This window comes from Urocitellus parryii, chromosome 4 (genome assembly GCF_045843805.1).
Source record: "Urocitellus parryii isolate mUroPar1 chromosome 4, mUroPar1.hap1, whole genome shotgun sequence".
Taxonomy (NCBI): Eukaryota; Metazoa; Chordata; class Mammalia; order Rodentia; family Sciuridae; genus Urocitellus; species Urocitellus parryii.
Window position 1 is genome coordinate 7,566,982 of NC_135534.1, and position 18,118 is coordinate 7,585,099.

Genomic DNA, 18,118 nt, shown 5'->3' on the forward strand with positions numbered 1-18,118 from the left:
CAGCCTCGACCTCCCACAAGCAGCTGGAGGTTCAGATCCTGACTTCAACTCAAGTGTGTGGACTTGGGCAAAGTACTAACACTCAGCCTCAGTTTTGACAACTGTTAAATGAGGATAACTATAGTTTTGTCTTTTATAGAGTCATTGAGAGGATGAAACCTCAGAAAGCATTTATCACAGAGCCTGGCTAATTTTGACAGGCATCATTTCATGAAATCCGTTATCATGGACAGGAAAGAAAAGTGTGCCTGCATGTATGGTATGTTTACTTTCTCTCCCCTGGGAAATGCACCCCTCACCCTGCTTTAGCTACAGACTTAACACCTAAGTTAGAGTTTTTATTGCATGAGCATCTGCAGAAGTCAAACCTTGACTTAAGAGAACTGGCCTGGGGCAATACATCGGTGGTGGGTTTCCTCCCGACCTGCGTTTTGCCCTGTCAGGTTTGCGAACTGACACGGGACCCTGGTGCTTGGTACTTGGTTTGATCAGGACATCTGATCTGCCAGGAGTTCCAGCTGAGTTGCAACTCCAGGAGGCAGGTGACTGTGCTGCAGAGTATGGGGTGAGCTGCCTGTAAGCCTGAAGTGTGCAACCTCATGAATGTGCTGGCTTCTTCCGGTGGGCTTGATACCCGATTATGGCTTTCAGTCCCAGTAGCGTGGTTCTCGGTTTCCGGAGTAAGGGGAAGAGCTTTACATGAAAGTCCTTAGTGCAAAGTGTGTGGGGAGCAGGCGAGCCGTGCGATGTGTATGAGACAAAGTGTGCAATGAGGGTGTCTGGGACCCCAATCTCGCTTCACTGACACTGAGTCTCTTACACCCAGGCTTGGGGCCCTGCCCTCATCTTCTGGGCTTTTCTGGCCCCTACTGAGGCCGAAACTACACTCCCTTCAGCCTCCATAGCTCTTTCCGCAGCCACGAGCTCCAGTGCCTTCCTGAGCTTTCCCCTCTCCTGCCGAGGGGCCCCCGGACCGCCGCTCCGGCCCACCCATTTCCTGTGTTGCACCAACTCCGCCCCCACTCGAGGTGGAAAGTTTCTCTCCTCAAGATGGGCGGCTTCTTCTCCTTCCTTCCCGGCGGGCCAGGAAAACCCAAAGCGATTGGGAAAGGGGGGCTGGGCGAGAAAGCCGCCAGTGGGAGAGGGGAAGTGACTCCACCGCAGTCCTACAGCTGCGGAGCCAAGCTCGGGCAGCCTGGAACGCTCCCAACTCCGCTGGGGGAAGAATGATTCGCAGCCGCCGCTGGTAAGCCTCTTTCACTCGGGGGTCTCGGACGCCACCTGCCGGTGAAATGTGGAACTCACTTGTCAGAAGCCGCTATATTCCTGCCCAGCGCCGGCAATCAGAACAGGAACTCGGGGATATTTGTTTGTTTATTTATTTATTTATTTACCAGCCCAGGAGGCTGGCCCCTAAATTTAAAATGTCCAGCATGGGCCTGTTATGGACTTGGATGTGTGCAGGCATGGGTCCTGAGGCCCTTATCCAAGGCAGTGGATCCCAGGGACCAGAGGTGGAATGCCCCTGAGCCAGCAGCTGCCATTAGCAGCAAAAGATGAAAAGATAGGAGCCAGGCACTCATCCCAATCCCAGTGATGCCAAGGAGAGTGCAAAATACTTAGGGCCCCATCGCCAAGCTGGGGGTGCACATATGTAGAGAAGAGGCCCAGTATCATGGCAACCCAGGTGCCCACCCAGTGCCAACCAACCAGGAGGGGGTGGGCAGTTTTGCCTGAGAGGCATATGCCTGGCTCTCCTGAGGTGAGGTGGTACAGGTGGAAGAGCAGGCACTGTCTTCTGAGGACTTGCTCAGGGGCGAGTTTTGACCCTTTTGCATGGGTGCATTCCCACCCACCCCAGCTGTTCAAAGGCTGATGTGGAAGGCGTCCTGCAGCCACTGATCTCGGGCATTATGTGTCTGGGGCACAGTGAGGGGTGGTGGGTCAGGGGGCAGGCTGGCATCAGGAGGCTCATCGTCATCAGAGAGGCCGGCATCCGGTGGATAGGAGCTGTCCGAGTGCAGGGAAGATGACAGGTCCTGGCATAAACTCAGGTCTTGGCACAGGTGTTTGTAGTCCTGGATTGATTCATACAGGCCCCACAACTGGCACAACAGCGACATGTCCAGCTGCCGTAACCCCACCTGCAGACAACTGACAGTGGGCTCTCCTGGAATCCAGAGCCCCCGGCCCAGGTCACAACCCTAGCCAATCTTTCCGAAGTGAAAGTTCTAGGGACAACAGAAGGCACGTGCAAGCTGTGGAACTTTAAGCAAGTCACTGACCCTCATTTGTAAAGTGGGGTTGTAATAGAGCAAGGCTAGTGGTCCAGCCCTCTTGCTCCTGCCTTTGAGAATGAAATGAGGTAACGTGAGTAAAACATTAAAAATACATATGTATAGTAACTATTGTCACGCCTGGCTGCTGCTAATTACTGTTACAAACCCCATAACTCAAATGCCTCTGCGGGACCTCTGAGACCCAGTCCGGTGCCCCTGCACTCCACCTCGCCCGGGACCCTCCCCCCGCGGCGCCCACCCACTCACCATCTCCTTGCGCAGCGCGGCTAGTGCCGAGTCGAGGTTGACTGGGCGACGCGGGCCGGAGGCTGGCCCCGAACTGGCGGCGCCAGTGGCGTGGCGGGGCCCGTCTGGGGCACGGGCGGCGCGGCTCAGCTCGTCGTGGATGCGGCTGCGCTGGCTGTAGACGCGCTCCAGCTCCCGCCACGAGCCCCCGCTTGCGTTGAGGAGGCCGCTGAGGCCGCGCGGTAGCGGCGGGAGCCCGGCTAGGGCGCAGCCCGCGCCGCCTGGAGCCTCAGCAGAGGGCAGCCCGTTCATGGCCGTGCCGGCGCAGAGGCGATACCACCTTCCTCCCGGCAAAGCTTTGCCCTGCCGGGGCCGCCACCCGCAGGCTCGGAACCTCCCGGCCCGGCCTGCCCAGCACAGCCGCCACCCGCAGGCCGCGCTTTGTTCCTTCCCTGGCTCCTCTGACTCCGCCCCTGACCCACCCCTCCGCATGGGCGGAGCCTCTCTTAAACAGGCAACAGGCTGGGGGACCGCGTCGCGCAAAGCCTGGTAAAAGCAACAGGAGCGCCGACAGAAGGGGAAAAAAAGAGTCCGAAAGGGACAGGCCGGTGTCGTTGGCGGTTCTTTTTTACTGCCCCTCTCCACAAAGTGTCCTTCACAATTACCCTCCCTAGGAAAAGGTACTAAAAATAGGGATCAGAATATTGGGGCAAAACCATGCGTGGCTCTTAGCGTGCAAAGTTGGGGTTCCTACAATCTCTGTCAGTGTCTGAGTACTGGAGTGGGCATGAGGTGAGGCAGCATGATAGAACCAGGATGCTTAAGAGAGAGAGGAGAAGTTACCCTGGGAACAGAATCCCAAATCTCACAGTCACCAATGAGTGGCTTAGCTGGCTAGAGGAGGAGGGTGCAGCTACAGACAAGGCTGGTGGTCCACCCTCTTGCTCCTGACTTTGAGAAGGCTATGTCCTCCTCAGAAAGGGGATATCACACAGCCCTGTACTTACCACTCATCCTGACTGCAGATATAAACTCAACTCAACTTTCAGGGCTTCAGTAAAAGTATAGGGTAGGGAGGTGAGAGGCCAAAAGTAGGAAAAAGGGGAGTGGAGCTGGGGCTGGCATGCACATTTAGAACCAAGGGGAAAAAAAAAAAAACACACAGGAACAGCGACTTTTCCAGAGGGTTTTTCGGGGGTGGGGTGGGCTGGGTCTTAGTGCTGCAGCTGCTTCAGACTGCGCAGGGCCTCAGCACATGCCCGGATAAGGCCACACAGCTGAATGCTAGTCTCCAGGGAAGTGCTAGAGCCCAGCTCAGTTGAGGCCCAGGTGAGCTTCTGCAGGAGGGCTGCCTGTGTGCAAGTCACCACATCTGCACTTGGAGCCGTAGCAGGAGTAGGTGGCCCCTGGGCTGCCTTGAGCCCTGCTGCAGCTCCCTCACAATGCTCCGGTCGTGGTACTGGGGGCTGAGGTGTGGGCCTAGGGCCAGAAGGCAGCTCTGTGGCAGAGGATAGCTGGTGTTCCCGAGCTTGGGAGAGGGCAGCCTGGGCATTCAGAGCTAAAAAGGGAAGAAAGTGGGTGGAATGGTCAGAATGACTGGCACACCCAGGAACCCTCTATTTGTGCTCTTTACTGTTTTGCTTTGTTTTTTAAACTATGCTGCAGATTTTTAAAACTATGCCCAGAGCCTTGAACATGTTAGGCAAGCACTTCATTGAGCTACACTCTCAGTCACAACCCACTTTCTATTTTCCTATCACAGTTTTTTATGCCCTAACTTGATAGGCCCATCAAGACTGTGCCTGATTGTGCTCAGACTCTCCCGCAGTGTGGGAACAGGAGGTGCTTAGTGTTCTCAATGAATGGTCCTCTCCAGAGCCTAAAGGAGAAAGCATCTTGGAGTCTGCCCACCCACAGACTCCACTGTCACCTCCCAGGCCTACTGTTCTGGGCATCTACCACCACAAAGATTCCCCACAGAGCACATCGGACCCCTCACCCGGATTATCTTTATCCACGTCTGAGTCGAGCTCCTGACAAGCTACGCAGTAGATTTTCCGCTGTTTGTCTTGGAGAAGGATCGTCTGGACCAGAAAGCACACGGGGTAGGGTGAGAAGCGGGGCGATGGGATTCAAAGGGGAGGGCTGAGGAGGGGCCATGCGGCCTGCCCGCGGGCCCATCGCCGGCCACTCGCCCGAGCCTCTCCTCACCCCACAGTCCGCGCACGTCTCGCCCAGCATACGGTAACCGCGCAGCAGGTAGTCGCCCATGAGCCGGGAGATGCGATCCTGTCGCTCCCGTCGCGCCTGCAGCACCTTCGTCTCCGCCTCAGTCGGGGGCTCCCAGGAGAAATCGTCGACGTCTGGGGAAGACAGGCACAAGGGACCGGGATCTTGCCGGAGCGAGCAGGCTCCCGCGCCCCGCAGCCACAGGCCCCCGTAGCCCAAGTCCTCACCAGCGCCGTTCAGGGCCATGTTGCCGTTGTCGCCGCTGGGCTCACCGGAAATGTCGCACAAGCAGAGCGCCTTCGCCGCGCCCCCGCCCCTTCCACAAGGGCCTGAGGATGAGGGCGGAAGTGACGCATCCCAGGAGTCCTCAGATCTCGCTCTGCCCACAGTGGGGCGTGTCTGCAGCGGTCTCGACCTTACCCGGGAGGGGCGTCAGTCACCCAGAACCTGGCAGACTGGAGGGGCGTGTTCGGGGAAATCCTGCTCGCGTCGTAGGGCTCAGGAGTGAGTTCGCTAGGTCGCTTTTCCTGCCCTCCGCGAATTGAGGGAACCACTTGATTTGAAAAGCCCTCGCTGGCCTCTGCCTGACTTGGGGTTGTCCTTTCCTCACCGGCTGAGCCGGCGGGGCAGTGTCGTAATCCCAACCAACCACCGCCACCGTGTTTGCGCGCGTGTGGAGCCTCACTTGGACCAGCGGGGATCATTGTCGGCTTATTTCAAGACCCTCCCCTTTTGCACGTCCAGGGTTCCAGTCTGTCACATGCTCTACCCCCACCTAGTGCCAAGACCTGGGACTCCTGGTACTAATGCAAAGCCTGTCCCTAAGCAGACTTTTTTTTTTTTTTTTTTTTAAGTTTATTACCTCAGAAAGTTTGCTGACTGAAAAACCCGCTTTGTGCTGGGCATGCGCAGATCAGGTTCCAGCCGCGCCGCTCTTGAGTGGGGATGGGGTACTTATTACATATACTTGTGACCGTTAGGCTTTTCTTAAGTGGATTGCAAATGAAAGTTGCTGGTACTCCCTGAACATTGGCCTTTATGATTTTCCCCTTTCTTTCGTGTTCTTTTTCTATGTGCATCTACCTCCTTATTAGATTAGAAGCAGATAGGGTAGGCAGGGGTCCCTAGATGTGCAACTTGCTAGGTCTCAAGGCTGTAAACCAGGACAGTAAAAAAGGAGTTTGGACTAGACCCCCCATAATCGCATCAGAAACCTCCTTCCCTGGACAAAACATGTTCTTTTTTTTTTTTTTTTTTTTGTACTAGGGGTTGAACTCAGAGGCACTTGACCACAGAGCCACATCCCCAACCCTATTCTGTACTTTATTTAGAGACAGAGTCTCTCTGAGTTACTTAGTGCCTCACTTTTTGCTGAGGCTGGCTTTGAACCCATGATCCTCCCATCTCAGCCTCTGGAGCCACTGGGATTACAGGCGTGCCCCACCATGCCCAGCAAAATATGCTTTCTTAATCTTACTTGTAATGCCCTTCACCAATCCCCATCTTCCTCCTTCAGGACCCCCTGGCACTGCCATTTTTTTCACCCTTGCTGCCTCCTAGGAGAGCCCTGTGTACCTCTTTACTCTCTCCATCATCAACAGGTTCTTGGGCAGCAATGTACTTAACTCAGGGCCTGCATCCCAATTCATTTCTGCCAGACTGACTATAGAAACTGTCCCTGAACCATCTCTTGGACTCCAGCCTATATGCACAGACTTTCCAGGCCATTACAGTCTCCAGTTTCTGCCCATCCTGAATTCCCCAGTGTACCCTCTGTGTCATCATCAAGACCCACTCAACTCCTGTTCTGCCTGGTATCAACTGGTCATTTATCCTCCCATTTTTCCCCTTTCATTTTCTCCTCATATTGTTGTTCTGTTGTCACCATTTCACAGAGTAGGAAACTTGAATAAGTCTTTTAAAACATATGGCATGTTATATTTGCTCAGAACTAGCTGGCATCTCCCTATTACACTTAAACAATAGTTCAAAGTCCTTATTATGGTCTCCAATATCCTACAAATAAAATCCTTGTTCCCTCTCATCTCTTCCTACTGTTCCTACTTTCTTCCTGTCCCACTACTCCAGGGAATTCTATCCCCTTCCTCTCTCAGGACTTCTTCCTGCCTCAAAATCCACTGTAGGGTGGACAAGACATAGGCCTGGAATCAGGCAGGCCTGAGTTTGATCCTAGATCTTCTGTTACTGGCTCTGTCACCTGGAGGAATTGACTTCACCTCTCCAGACTTCAGTTCCTCCTCTGAAACAGAGCTACTTATGTTTACTTGGCAGGATTGTGTGAGGATGTAGTGAGGAGATGTGAGTAAAGAGTACCAGGCAACTGTTCTCTACCAATCTCTCATTTATGCAGGCATGCAGGAGCAGAGACACAAAAGAGTATGTACCTTTATTCTGGACTATCTTCAAGTATGTTTGTATAGTGTACAGCCTTGGACTGTAGAAATAATGGCTCCTTCTAGAGCAAAGGGCTGCTATACCCACTGTCCCTTATAAAAGATCTGGGTTCTCTGTAATTCAACTCACCATGTGTAGGCATCTATGCAGGCCCCCTTCAATAGACTTGGAAGGGGGAAGTAACAGATATGCTTACATTCATGTTGCTTGCTGTGCTGTAATAAAGTCCTTTGTCTTCATCCCAGAAGTCTTGTGTCTTTTGCCAGCATCCATGAACTTGTGTCAGTCTTAACTAGTTTGTTTAAAAGTAGGGTAGGGTCAGGTGCGGTGGTACATGCCTGTAACCCCAGTGGCTTGGGAGGCTGAGGCAGGAGGATCATGAGTTCAAAGCCAGCCGCAGCAAAAGTGAGGCACTAAAGAACTCAGTGAGAGTCTGTCTCTAAATAAAATACAAGAAATAGGGCTGGGGATGTGGCTAATTGGTTGAGTGCCCCTGAGTTCAATCCCCAATACCCCTCCTGCATATCCTGCATAAATATGTCCTGGGGAGGAATAGATAGCTTCTCACAGTCAGATACAGGTCTGCCTCATTGAAACAAGCAGTACTGACACTGATCCCTAAAGTACAGAAGTTCCCATCCCCTTTCAGCATAGGGTAAAGGATGGGGTGTAGCTCTGTGGTAGAGCATGTATTTAGCATGCCTAAGATACTCAGCATGCCTAAGAACCTGGGTTCAATCCCCACATCCTCCCACCAAAACCAAAACAAACCGCCCCAAACGGGGAAAGATCTTAGTTCTTTTCTTAAGTTAAAGATTCTTTTATTAATAAATTCTAACTGTGGAATGCTTCATGAATTTGCATGTCATCCTTGCATAGGGGCCATGCTAATCTTCTCTGTACCTTCCAATTTTAGTATATGTGCTGCCAAAGCAAGCAATATACTTCTTGACATTGATGCCAATGAGGGTAGAATGGGGACAGAGATGTTGCTTTTTGTAAGAAAGATGAGGATTTCATGGGCTGATTAACAGGTTTTGAAGGAAGGACAGGGAATTGGTAGCATGCTTGTTGACCAAATTGTATGACCAACTGGGCAATAAAGGTTTTCAACTTTGTTTCATAAGGAATTAGGTAGTTGCTTACAGGCCAGTTACCATGAAGTAGGTTCAAAGTCAGCTACCAGTCATTTCCCTGATTATTACTCCTCTCCTCTGGGTGGGGTTGGGGAATGGAGGAATAGATAGTTTCTCACAGCTACAGGTCTGCCTCATTGAAACAAGAAGTACTGACACTCATCCCGGAATGATAGAAGTTTCCATCCCCTTTCAGACAACATTTGCCAAGATGTACACACATACTAAATGCAGATGGGGTAAAATTTATCACCAATATGGACAGAAACTGGATGACTCATTAGAATTTTGGCTGGTTTACTTCGAGGCTGATAGGCAGGACACATGGTGCTTGGTTAAAAAAGAATGGCAACAGCCGGGCCATTGTACAACTCAGCCCTACTATCATGACAACCTTCTGTCTATTCCAAGATCACAGTAGAGGGTCTCAGAGTTATTTTTTTCCAGTGGGTCCTGGGTGCTGCAGGGACCCATTACGGGAACCTTCACTCTCTTAAGCAAAGTTTCCTGAGATGGGCGAAATCCAATAGGAAATCATAGATGGGCTACTGATTACTCTTGGGCTCTTTCTGTTCTGGTTTGCAATGCTGATAAAGATGACCACCAGAGAAGGAGAGAGTGACCCCAAAAAAATTAGAGAAATTCTTGTGATCAGCTTCACCACTCTAGAAAACTCCCAGCTGTTATATTAAAACCAGGTGAAAACCTAAGAGATCTTATTATGACGACAGAAATACCCGCCATCGCTGCATGTTGTTGGGTAGTGTGCTTATTAATGACTATTTCACCTGTGGGAGACTTTAGGACTCAACAACCACAGCCACATCACTTTCTATCAACAGCTGTGAGGTCTGCACCATTGGCTGACCTGGGTTTGAGTGGCTCGGTCTCTAGTTAAAGGTTTGTCAATTCTTTTCAAATAATTAACTTCTGGATTAGTTGATTCTCCCTGTCGCTTTGCTGTATTTCACTTAACTTGCACTCAAATCTTGATTATCCTTATTGTCCTCCCTTCTGCTTGTATTGGTTTGTTCTTCGAGTTTCTTTTTCTTTTCTTTTTTTAAAGAGAGAGAGATAGAGAGAGAAAGAGAATTTTAATATTTTATTTTTCTTAGTTTTCAGCAGACACAACATCTTTGTATGTGGTGCTGAGGGTCGAACCCGGGCCGCACGCATGCCAGGCGAGCACGCTACCGCTTGAGCCACATCCCCAGCCCCTCTTCGAGTTTCTTAAGGCAAAGTATTAGGTTATTGATTTGAGATTTTTTTTCCTTTTCAACGTAAACATTAACAACTATAAATTTTCCCCTAAGCACTTCCTTTAAAAAACAAAGGTCACAGCTATGCAAGTCAGACAGACACCAAACAACGTTCTAACAAACATCTATAGGACACTCCATAAACAGCAGAATTCATATTCTTTTGAAATGCACATGGAATATTCTCCAGGATTGACCGTATGTGAGGTCTGAAAACTCTCTAAGGATCCATACATTGAAAAAGATTGAACTCATACAAAATCCATTCTCATTCCATAATCGAATGAAATTAGCAATCAATAACAGAAAGGGATTTGGGAAACTTTATACAGAAATTCAACAACATACTCCTAAAAATTCTATGGGTCATAGAAGAAATCACACAGGAAATTAGAAAATACTTTGAGATTAATTAAAATGAAAACAATGTAGAAAAATTTATGGAATGCAGCCAAAGTGTTGCTTAGGGGGAAATGTATAGCTTCTAATGTTTATATTAAAAAAGGAAAAAAGGGCTGGAGTGTGGCTCAGTGGTAAAGCACTTGCCTAGCATGTGTGAGGCACTGGGTTCAATTCTCAGCACCATATATAAGTAAATGGATAAAATAAAGGTTCATCAACATCTTTAAAAATAAAAAAAGATCTCAAATCAATAAATTAATGTTTCACCTTAAGAAACTAGAACAAACCAAAAACAAGTAGAAGGAAAGATAATAAAGGAAGAATAATAAAGATTTGAGTGGAAATAAGTGAAATAGAGAATAGAAACTGATCCAAAAGTTTTTTAAAAGACCAACAAAATTGAGGAATCTTCAGTTAGAGACTGATCCAGGTCAGCCAAAGGTGCAGACATCGCAACTGCAGGTGGAAAGCAAGGTGGCCATGGTTGCTGAGTCCTGCAGCCACCCAATGTGAAATGGACAAAGTGGGTAACAAGAACACTGCCAAACACCTAGCAAAGTTTTCATCAAACTGAAACTAATCATGGAAACAAAATCGTAGCTGCTCAAAATGTCTGTCACTCACATAGATGCCCGTGTTAAGGGCCCATTATATGATAACACTGACTGGGATCAAGCTGTTGATCGTGATTCACTGCTTGCTGCACTGCCATTTTCTCATTTCCACCTGGATTCATCACCATACTAGACTGGCAGCACATTCGCCATCATAGAGGGGGTACAAAGGAAAGGATTCTATGCTTCTGAAGCAGAGGCTGTCACTCCATGCCTGACTTGTGATTTCTGCCAAAAGTTCATCTGTTTATTTCACAATAAGGGAGATTACACTATATGTAGCAGCGCCCCTGCCCACACCTGATAGATTAACACACGAGATGCTCGGTTCCCCTTTGGGACTATGGTGATACCTCACACTTTTCAGGTCAAATGGTGCCTTGCCACTGTGGTCCTTTATTATTATTATTATTTTATTTTAGTTGTAGATAGACACAATACCTTTTTTAAAAAAATTATTTTTGTGTGGTGCTTAGGATCAAACCCAGTGCCTCACACATGCTAGGCAAGTGCTCTACCACTGAGCTATAACCCCAGCCTGCCATTGTAGTTCTTGAGATGAATCTGTGTTGTGTTTACAGTTTTCTGGACCATATGAAGTCTTTTATCCCAAAAGCCACTCAGAATAGGCTGACAGTGACCATGCTCCCTACCAGCCCCTGTGAGCTCTGAAACAGCCTCCTCAAAAATCAACTCAGGAATACTTCTAGCTCTCCCTCCTGGTCCCCACACCTTGGTGAGGCAATCTAATTATGAATGCAGCTGTCCCCAGGATGGGACCATCTCCCATCTTGGCCACATCCTTCATGAAGATTGGAATGTGAGGGTGGAGGTTTTTTTAGAACAATTTTGAAAATTCCAGGTTCCATCCTCACCATGTAGGGGACACGATGCTTCTTTCTTCCCCGTAACATCAATTTCAGGCCAGGCTTGTTGGTGATTCCCAGGTAGCAGCCTAGTCAACAGGGGGATTAGAAGATTCAAACGTGTGTGTGTGTAGTGTATGGTACTAGGGATAGGATCCAGGGTCACTTTACCACTGAACAATACCCTCAGTCCTTTTTTTTAATGTTTTGATTTGAAACAGAGTTTTGCTAAGTTGCTGAGGTTGGCCTTGAAATTATGATCCTCCTGCCTCAGCCTCCCAAGTTGTTGGATCCAGGTGTGCATCATTGTGTCTGGAAAGACTCAAATGTAATTGTGGTCCAGGCCACCAGAATTCTCTTGTTGGCACTCTTGGGATCAGAGGAATAACTGCAGCCCTTGGCTGTGACACCTCTCTCAGAGTCCCTCAATATTCCCTGCCACATACAAACAGTGGTCCATAGGCTAAGTGGGGACAGAATGTATCCCTGTAAGTTTGATTAAAATGCCCTTGTCCTTTTCATACCTGACACTTTCAGATGATGATTAGGAGGAGGAGACGATCAGGAAAAGGGAGAAGTTCCAGCTACTGGAATGGGATATACAAATTTTGAGTCAGAGGAGGGAGAGCAACAGCTTTGGCACCTGGGAAGGAACAGTTCAGACCCTGGGGACATGGGAGAAGGAGAGATATTAATCAGCTCTGTCTTTCCAACCCGCTTTCCCTGGAACCTTCCTTGCTAAGGGAAACACCCTGCTTCACCTCTCCCAGACTGTTGCAAGTGCCTTAAATTTAACAGACTGTGGGTCTGCCATTCTCCACCTTGGTTCTGTCAGGGATTTGATTGCTATTCTGCTTAGCCTTCCCAAGAGATGGGAAATGACAGAGGTGGCCTCAGCTCCTGTACCTCCCACATAAACACCAATACTCACATGCTGTCCCCATCACTATTCCTGTAGCCAGCACTCAGTCATTTCATGGGGTAGTGGCACAAACAGGACAGGTTGACTTATGGTTCTTGGTCCTTCCCAAAACAAGGGGTAGACTCAATTATCCAAATGGGGTTGGGAGACCTACCAGCTTGTGAGGAGGCCACACTGGAGGCAATATCAATCGGTGTCCCTCAACTGATGTAGGTCCCACTTATTTGAGACAGCTTTGTGTTTCTTCCCAAAAGTGTCATGAGCCCCTCCGCAGCAGATTCTACTTTTTATGTGGAAGTCAAGCATTAATTTGCTTCTCTCCTGAAAAAAGTCTCTTGGAATCTGTCCCTGACTTTAGCCAAAGTGATCACCACCTTGAGTCACTAGGTCAGTCTCTGTTCACTGACCAAGGTTGATATGGTTGATCGGATCTCTCTGGGCTTCTTCCTTATGGCCAAGACAGAGTCTGTGCAGTTAATTTTTTAGTTTTCTTTTTCTTTTCATTTAATATTTTTAATAGTAGATGGACAATACCTTTAATTTATTTTTATGTGATGCTGAGGATTGAATCCAGTGCCTCGGTGCTAGGTGAGCGCTCTACCAACTGAGCTACATCCCCAGCCCTATGCAGTTAATGTATCCCCTTGTACCTGGGTTGGTTAGTGCTTCATGCCTAGTGGAGGGGTCTGTGCAGAGACTTAAGGAGGAAGCCACCTGGTTTTCTAAGATAGGTCTGATGTTTTATAGATTTGCTCACCTGGGACCACGGGGGACATGGGTGAAGTTAGTACTGCAAGTTAGCCTCATCCTGCTGCTTGAAGACCTGTCTGCAGTGACCTCAATTAAATGTTGTATTTGACAAATGGGAAAAAAATGGTTTTATCCCCTGTTGATCAAATTACCATGGAAGTAAAAAAAGCCAAGTTGGTGTACAAGTGAGGAGTGGATATTACTGTAAGACAATTCTCTATGAACCTCTGGAGTTTCTGCACATTTTGCAATGAGGCATTACTTGCCTTTGCTCTGGACTCTCTTTTTCAAAGATATAATGAAGAGCCATGGAAGGTGGAGATAATGTCTCCTTCCAGAGCAAGAGATGGGCATACTCACTGGCTTTGGGTTCCCTAAGCTTAGAATTCTGATCCATACTACAATACACTCCACATGCGAGCACCAATCTGAGCCCATCTACATCACCCCAGTGGAACTTGGGGACAAGGGGACAAGCACATGCTGCTGCTCATGTGGTTTGCTGTGCCATGATAAAGTCCTTTGTCTCTGACCCAGGAATCTCATGTCTTCTGCTGGAATCCTTGAACCTGTGGTAGGCTAACTTGCCAGCTTCCTAGTGGGGTGAGATCTCAGACTTTTTGTGGTCTTTGACAAGAGGAAGGCATATAGAACATTCCTAGAAGTGTTGGTGGCAAATACATTTGCAGTAGTCATGGCAGGCAGACCAGTTGCCTGGGAAGCAGTAGGCTTGGGCTCTTTCTGACCCTTCACCTGTCAACAGAATTTATCACAGGTTCCTGTGAGCAAGACCAGCATCTGTTCCTACCTGTGGGTAGGCCCTTTCCTGGGTAACAGTGCACACTGTGATGGCATATTCACACTCAGCTACATTATAGGACCAGCTAAGACTGGTTTATCTGCAGGCGCATGTTCACATGAACAAGTGGCCTATGCCACTTTCATGTGACTCTGCAAAGCATAACTTACAGCATTGTGCTTTCCACACTAACAGGCACTTTTTCTTCTTCCCTGCATGTGAACTGATCTGACATTTCTGGGAAATTAAAAGGACTGGATTCTTAATGAAAATAACCCTACTCCATTTTTGGTGTGTTTTCTTTGTGCCAGGCACTGAGCTAAGAGCTTTTCAAGAAGCATCTCATTTAACCCTTAGAACTTCACTGAGTTAGGTCTTATCAGCATTCCAATTTGCAGAAGAGAAAGCTGAGGCTTGTATCCGGTAAGAGATTTATCCCTGGTCACCTGGGACATGGCAGGGCTGGGGCTTCATGACTCCATTCTGGAAGTCAGTGCTCCTCAAGTCCTGAGTTCTCACCAGTAGGCCTTACCTTGGTGTAGAAGGTGAGAAAAGTCAAGGGGAGAAGAACTTTTATGATTTATTAACCATCAAAAGGGGCTGGGTGGCTGTGGTTGTGGCTCAGTGGTAAAGCATGTGCCCACAATGTGTGAGGCACTGGGTTCGAACCCCAGCACCATATAAAAACTAAAAAAACAAAATAAAGATATTGTGTCCATGTACAACTAAAAAAATACACATAAATAAGAGGGAAATGGGAATGTGGCTTAGTATATACAAGGCCCTGGGTTCTAGCCAAAGCGCAGAAAAAAAAAATTAAATCATTCATATGAAATCTGAAGTTAATTTCATTTTCCAATCTCATTTCTCCATGTTTACCATTTTGGTACACACAATAAATGACATATCTGCAGGATTCATCAATGACCACTTTCAGTACAGTGTCTACGGAGAGAGATGCTTCTGAGTAGAATTGTCCCCTCCAAGCCTCTGTAACTCCACCCAACCTCTTAAAAAAAATAATATATATATATATATATATATATATATATATATATATATATATTAGTTTTAGGTGGACGCAATACCTTTATTTATTTTTATGTGGTGCTGAGGATCTAACCCAGTGCCCCACCCATGCTAGGTGAGCGCTCTACCCCTTGAGCCACAACCCAGCCACAACCTTTTTTGATCTGATGGACTTGCCTGAAACTCCTTATTACTACTCCAGAGCCATTTCTTTCCTCAGAGCCTAGAAGCTTCCCAGAGACATTCAGAGCTCAGTGAGAGATGGTACATAGACAGGCACATGGTACTTCTCACTGCCGTAGTTCTCCTTGTGTAGACAGCCCCTGTCCCATCACACAGCCCATCACGGCTCCCAGACCTAGATAACAATGAAGAAAGCTAATATATACTGAGTATGTGTATGTACCTGGCATTGGTTACAGGTTTCTTTTTTTTTTTTTAAGATTTTTTTTTTTAAAAGAGAGAGTGAGAGAGGAGGGAGAGAGAGAGAGAATTTTTTTTTTTATTGTTGGTCGTTCAAAACATTACATAGTTCTTAATACACCATATTTCACAGTTTGATTCAAGTGGGTTATGAACTCCCAATTTTACCCCGTATACAGATTGCTGTATCACATCAGTTACCCTTCCATTGATTGACAAATTGCCTTTCTAGTGTCTGATGTATTCTGCTGTCTGTCCTATTCTCTACTATCCCCCCTCCCCTCCGAGAATTTTTAATATTTATTTTTTAGTTCTCGGCGGACACAACATCTTTGTTGGTATGTGGTGCTGAGGATCGAACCCGGGTTGCACGCATGCCAGGCGAGCGCGCTACCGCTTGAGCCACATCCCCAGCCCTGGTTACAGGTTTCATAAATACCAGTTCATTGTTCCCTGTTGAAAATTGAGAAATCAGATACATAGAGAAATGGAAGAGATTTTCCCAATTCACACAGTGTTTTGTGAATTTCCCAATTCACATAATACAACCAGGATAATCATTCAGAAAGCAACCACTGTGCTATGTTGTCTTCTTTTTGGTACCGGGGATTGAACTCAGGGGCACCTGACCACTGAGCCAGATCCCCAGCCCTATTTTGTATTTTATTTAGAGACAAGGTCTCACTGACTTGCTTAGCGTCTCACTTTTGCAGAGACTGGCATTGAACTCGAAATCCTCTTGCCTCAGCCTCCCGAGCTGTTGGGATTACAGGCACTACCTCTCCCAGCTTGAGACATAACTATCTTTTTTTTTTTTTGAGAGAGAGAGAGAGAAAGAATTTTAATATTTATTTTTTAGCTCTTGACGGACACAACATCTTTGTTTTTGTATGTAGTACTGAGGATCGAACCTGGACCGCACGCCAGGTAAGCGCGCTACCGCTTGAGCCACATCCCCAGCCCCATAACTATCTTGATTTAGGCTGTGAAGCTCTGTCCAGTCAATCTCTTAATAGGGCATCAGGAGCCTGTCCTGTTAAGGATTCAAGTCCTGCTTCTGTCATGGAGACTGTGTAACCTTGGCTAATTTCCTAGCCTTCTCTGGGCCTAAGAACTCAAACGCAGTCTAAACATTTGCTGGGCCTGGTTTCATGGCTCCTCTTTGTCTCAGTCTAGAAAAGCCCTCATTGCCCTCAGGACCTACCCATCTATCTTCAGGATATTTGTAGCATTTCCCTGCACATACCCCCATTCCTCTTCCCAGGAGCACTGTGTAGGTTTTAAATCAGGCATGCTTGGGTTCAGTCCCTGCATCTAAATCAACAGATGACCTGAGTCAAATCATTTCATCTTTCGGAGCCTTGGTTTCTCCTTTGCCATGTGGCTGAAATGACTTGACAGTGTAAAGTGCTTGATGCTGTTCTTGTCTCTCTGTATTGTCAATCAACAAAATGCAGCACCTTCTGTGTGCCAGGCCCTGAGGAAAAGAGGGCCTTGCAGGCCCAGTAAGCAAAGTGAAGGCACTGAAGATTTCAAAGGCAGGAGAGTAACATGGTTGGAATTGTTTTTGTTTTCTTTTTTTTCCCCTAGTGCAGTGCCTGGGGATTGAACCCAGGGCCACACAATCTACCACTGAGCTATACCCCCAGCTCCAGAGTTAGGTTTTAAAAGATGACCCTGGCACCAAGTGAAGGAGGAACCAGAGGAGGCAGAGTAACTGTGGGAAGACCTTTTAGTGGGTGGCCTTAATGATCTACAATGACCAGAAGGCCACAGTCTCTTTTAACTTACAAGAGAACACACATTTTGGAAGTGTGCAAATCCATCAGATTCCGGGGAGATGATGGGCCACATGCAGTGAGGAAGCTAGAAAAGCTGGGCAGGGCAAGGACACCAAATGTGTTGGACTCTCAGTTTACCCTGCAGATCCACTTTGCAGCTGGCACCTCCCTGCTGCAAGTCCCTGTGTCCAGCTAGAGTCCTGGGAGCAGGAGGAGACTAGGGTAATAACTGTTTCTCCAGTTCCTTCCCTGCAGGCTGTAGGGGAAGAGGCGCCTCAGGTGTCTGCCCTCCCTCCAGCTCCAGCTTCTCCCCAGTTGGACTCAGGGAGTGATGGCTCCCTCTCCTAGCCCTCGGTGGTGCTAAGGGCCTCCCTCTGTTGTTAGCTCCCAGAGAGGTGGTTCCCTTTGCTGCTCTGCTGGCTTGCCTTGCTTGAGGGCCACTTCCTGTGAAGGCCCTGAAAGCTTAAGGAGTTTGATGATGACAAGAGGCAACTGAGCACCGCTGCACGCTGAGCTGGTGGGTGCTTTCATAGCTCTGCAGAGTCCCCTCAGCAGCCCCTGAAGAAGGGCTATCTGCCCTCATCCTTCTCCCAGCACGATTTTACATGTTCTCCATGCCCTCCTTCTAGAACATTCACTTATCTTGGCCTTTCTCACACCAGCTCCCTCTGCTGCTGCATTTGGGTCTTTGGGCTGACTCTGCCTCCTCTCTGGGGTCACCTGGGGCTGGTAACCTGCCTGGTTCCCACTGGGCCCTCTTCTCTTCCTAGCTGAGCATCCATGTGATGAGGACCGAGCCTGGATCCCCAGGCATATGTCCTCTCTAATCTGGTTTCAGGCGTCTCTTCTGGGATGACATAAAGTATCTCAAACTTAGCAGGTACAACAGAGAGCTGAGGGCCCTCTGCCCCCCCACACCCATATGGGCTCAGGTCACCTGGGAGCCATTCATGCCACTTGCCTCTCAG

General features: G+C 48.2%; 2 protein-coding genes and 1 non-coding gene across 4 annotated transcripts; all 3 read right to left on the reverse strand.

The window, feature by feature from the left end:
* Window positions 1–1,337: 1,337 nt before the first annotated feature.
* Fam89b (family with sequence similarity 89 member B) lies at window positions 1,338–3,693 on the reverse strand. The gene is made up of 2 exons (XM_026396649.2): window positions 2,547–3,693; window positions 1,338–2,144 (listed from the first exon to the last, which is right to left on the reverse strand). Exons 1-2 carry the CDS (start codon window positions 3,015–3,017, stop codon window positions 1,866–1,868), a joined length of 750 nt encoding a protein of 249 aa, XP_026252434.2. The 5' UTR covers window positions 3,018–3,693; the 3' UTR covers window positions 1,338–1,865.
* A 30-nt stretch (window positions 3,694–3,723) lies between these two features.
* On the reverse strand, window positions 3,724–5,305 carry Znrd2 (zinc ribbon domain containing 2). 2 transcript variants are annotated; one of them, XM_026396648.2, is made up of 4 exons: window positions 4,982–5,299; window positions 4,737–4,888; window positions 4,525–4,609; window positions 3,724–4,083 (listed from the first exon to the last, which is right to left on the reverse strand). In XM_026396648.2, the coding sequence occupies exons 1-4, from the start codon at window positions 4,998–5,000 to the stop codon at window positions 3,740–3,742; spliced, it is 600 nt and encodes a 199-aa protein (XP_026252433.2). In that variant the 5' UTR covers window positions 5,001–5,299; the 3' UTR covers window positions 3,724–3,739. The 2 variants fall into 2 exon arrangements, with proteins under 2 accessions (XP_026252433.2, XP_026252432.2); XM_026396647.2 differs by having other exon boundaries at window positions 4,737–5,305.
* Window positions 5,306–8,003: 2,698 nt separating this feature from the next.
* On the reverse strand, window positions 8,004–8,105 carry LOC113188401 (U6 spliceosomal RNA). The gene has a single exon (XR_003301537.1). It is a non-coding gene; the product is annotated as a U6 spliceosomal RNA (small nuclear RNA).
* Between the last annotated feature and the right edge of the window lie 10,013 nt (window positions 8,106–18,118).

Bases quoted from the DNA above. Each gene is read 5' to 3' on its own strand.
- Fam89b (XM_026396649.2), bottom strand. From the start codon at position 3,017: ATGCGGAGGGGTGGGTCAGGGGCGGAGTCAGAGGAGCCAGGGAAGGAA. The intron at 2,145-2,546 runs GTGAGTGGGTGG...AGTTGTCTGCAG, and splicing joins CCGCGCTGCGCAAGGAGATG to GTGGGGTTACGGCAGCTGGA.
- Znrd2 (XM_026396647.2), bottom strand. From the start codon at position 5,000: ATGGCCCTGAACGGCGCTGGTGAGGACTTGGGCTACGGGGGCCTGTGG. The intron at 4,610-4,736 runs GTGAGGAGAGGC...TTTCTGGTCCAG, and splicing joins AGACGTGCGCGGACTGTGGG to ACGATCCTTCTCCAAGACAA. The intron at 4,084-4,524 runs GTGAGGGGTCCG...TTCCCTTTTTAG, and splicing joins CGTGGATAAAGATAATCCGG to CTCTGAATGCCCAGGCTGCC.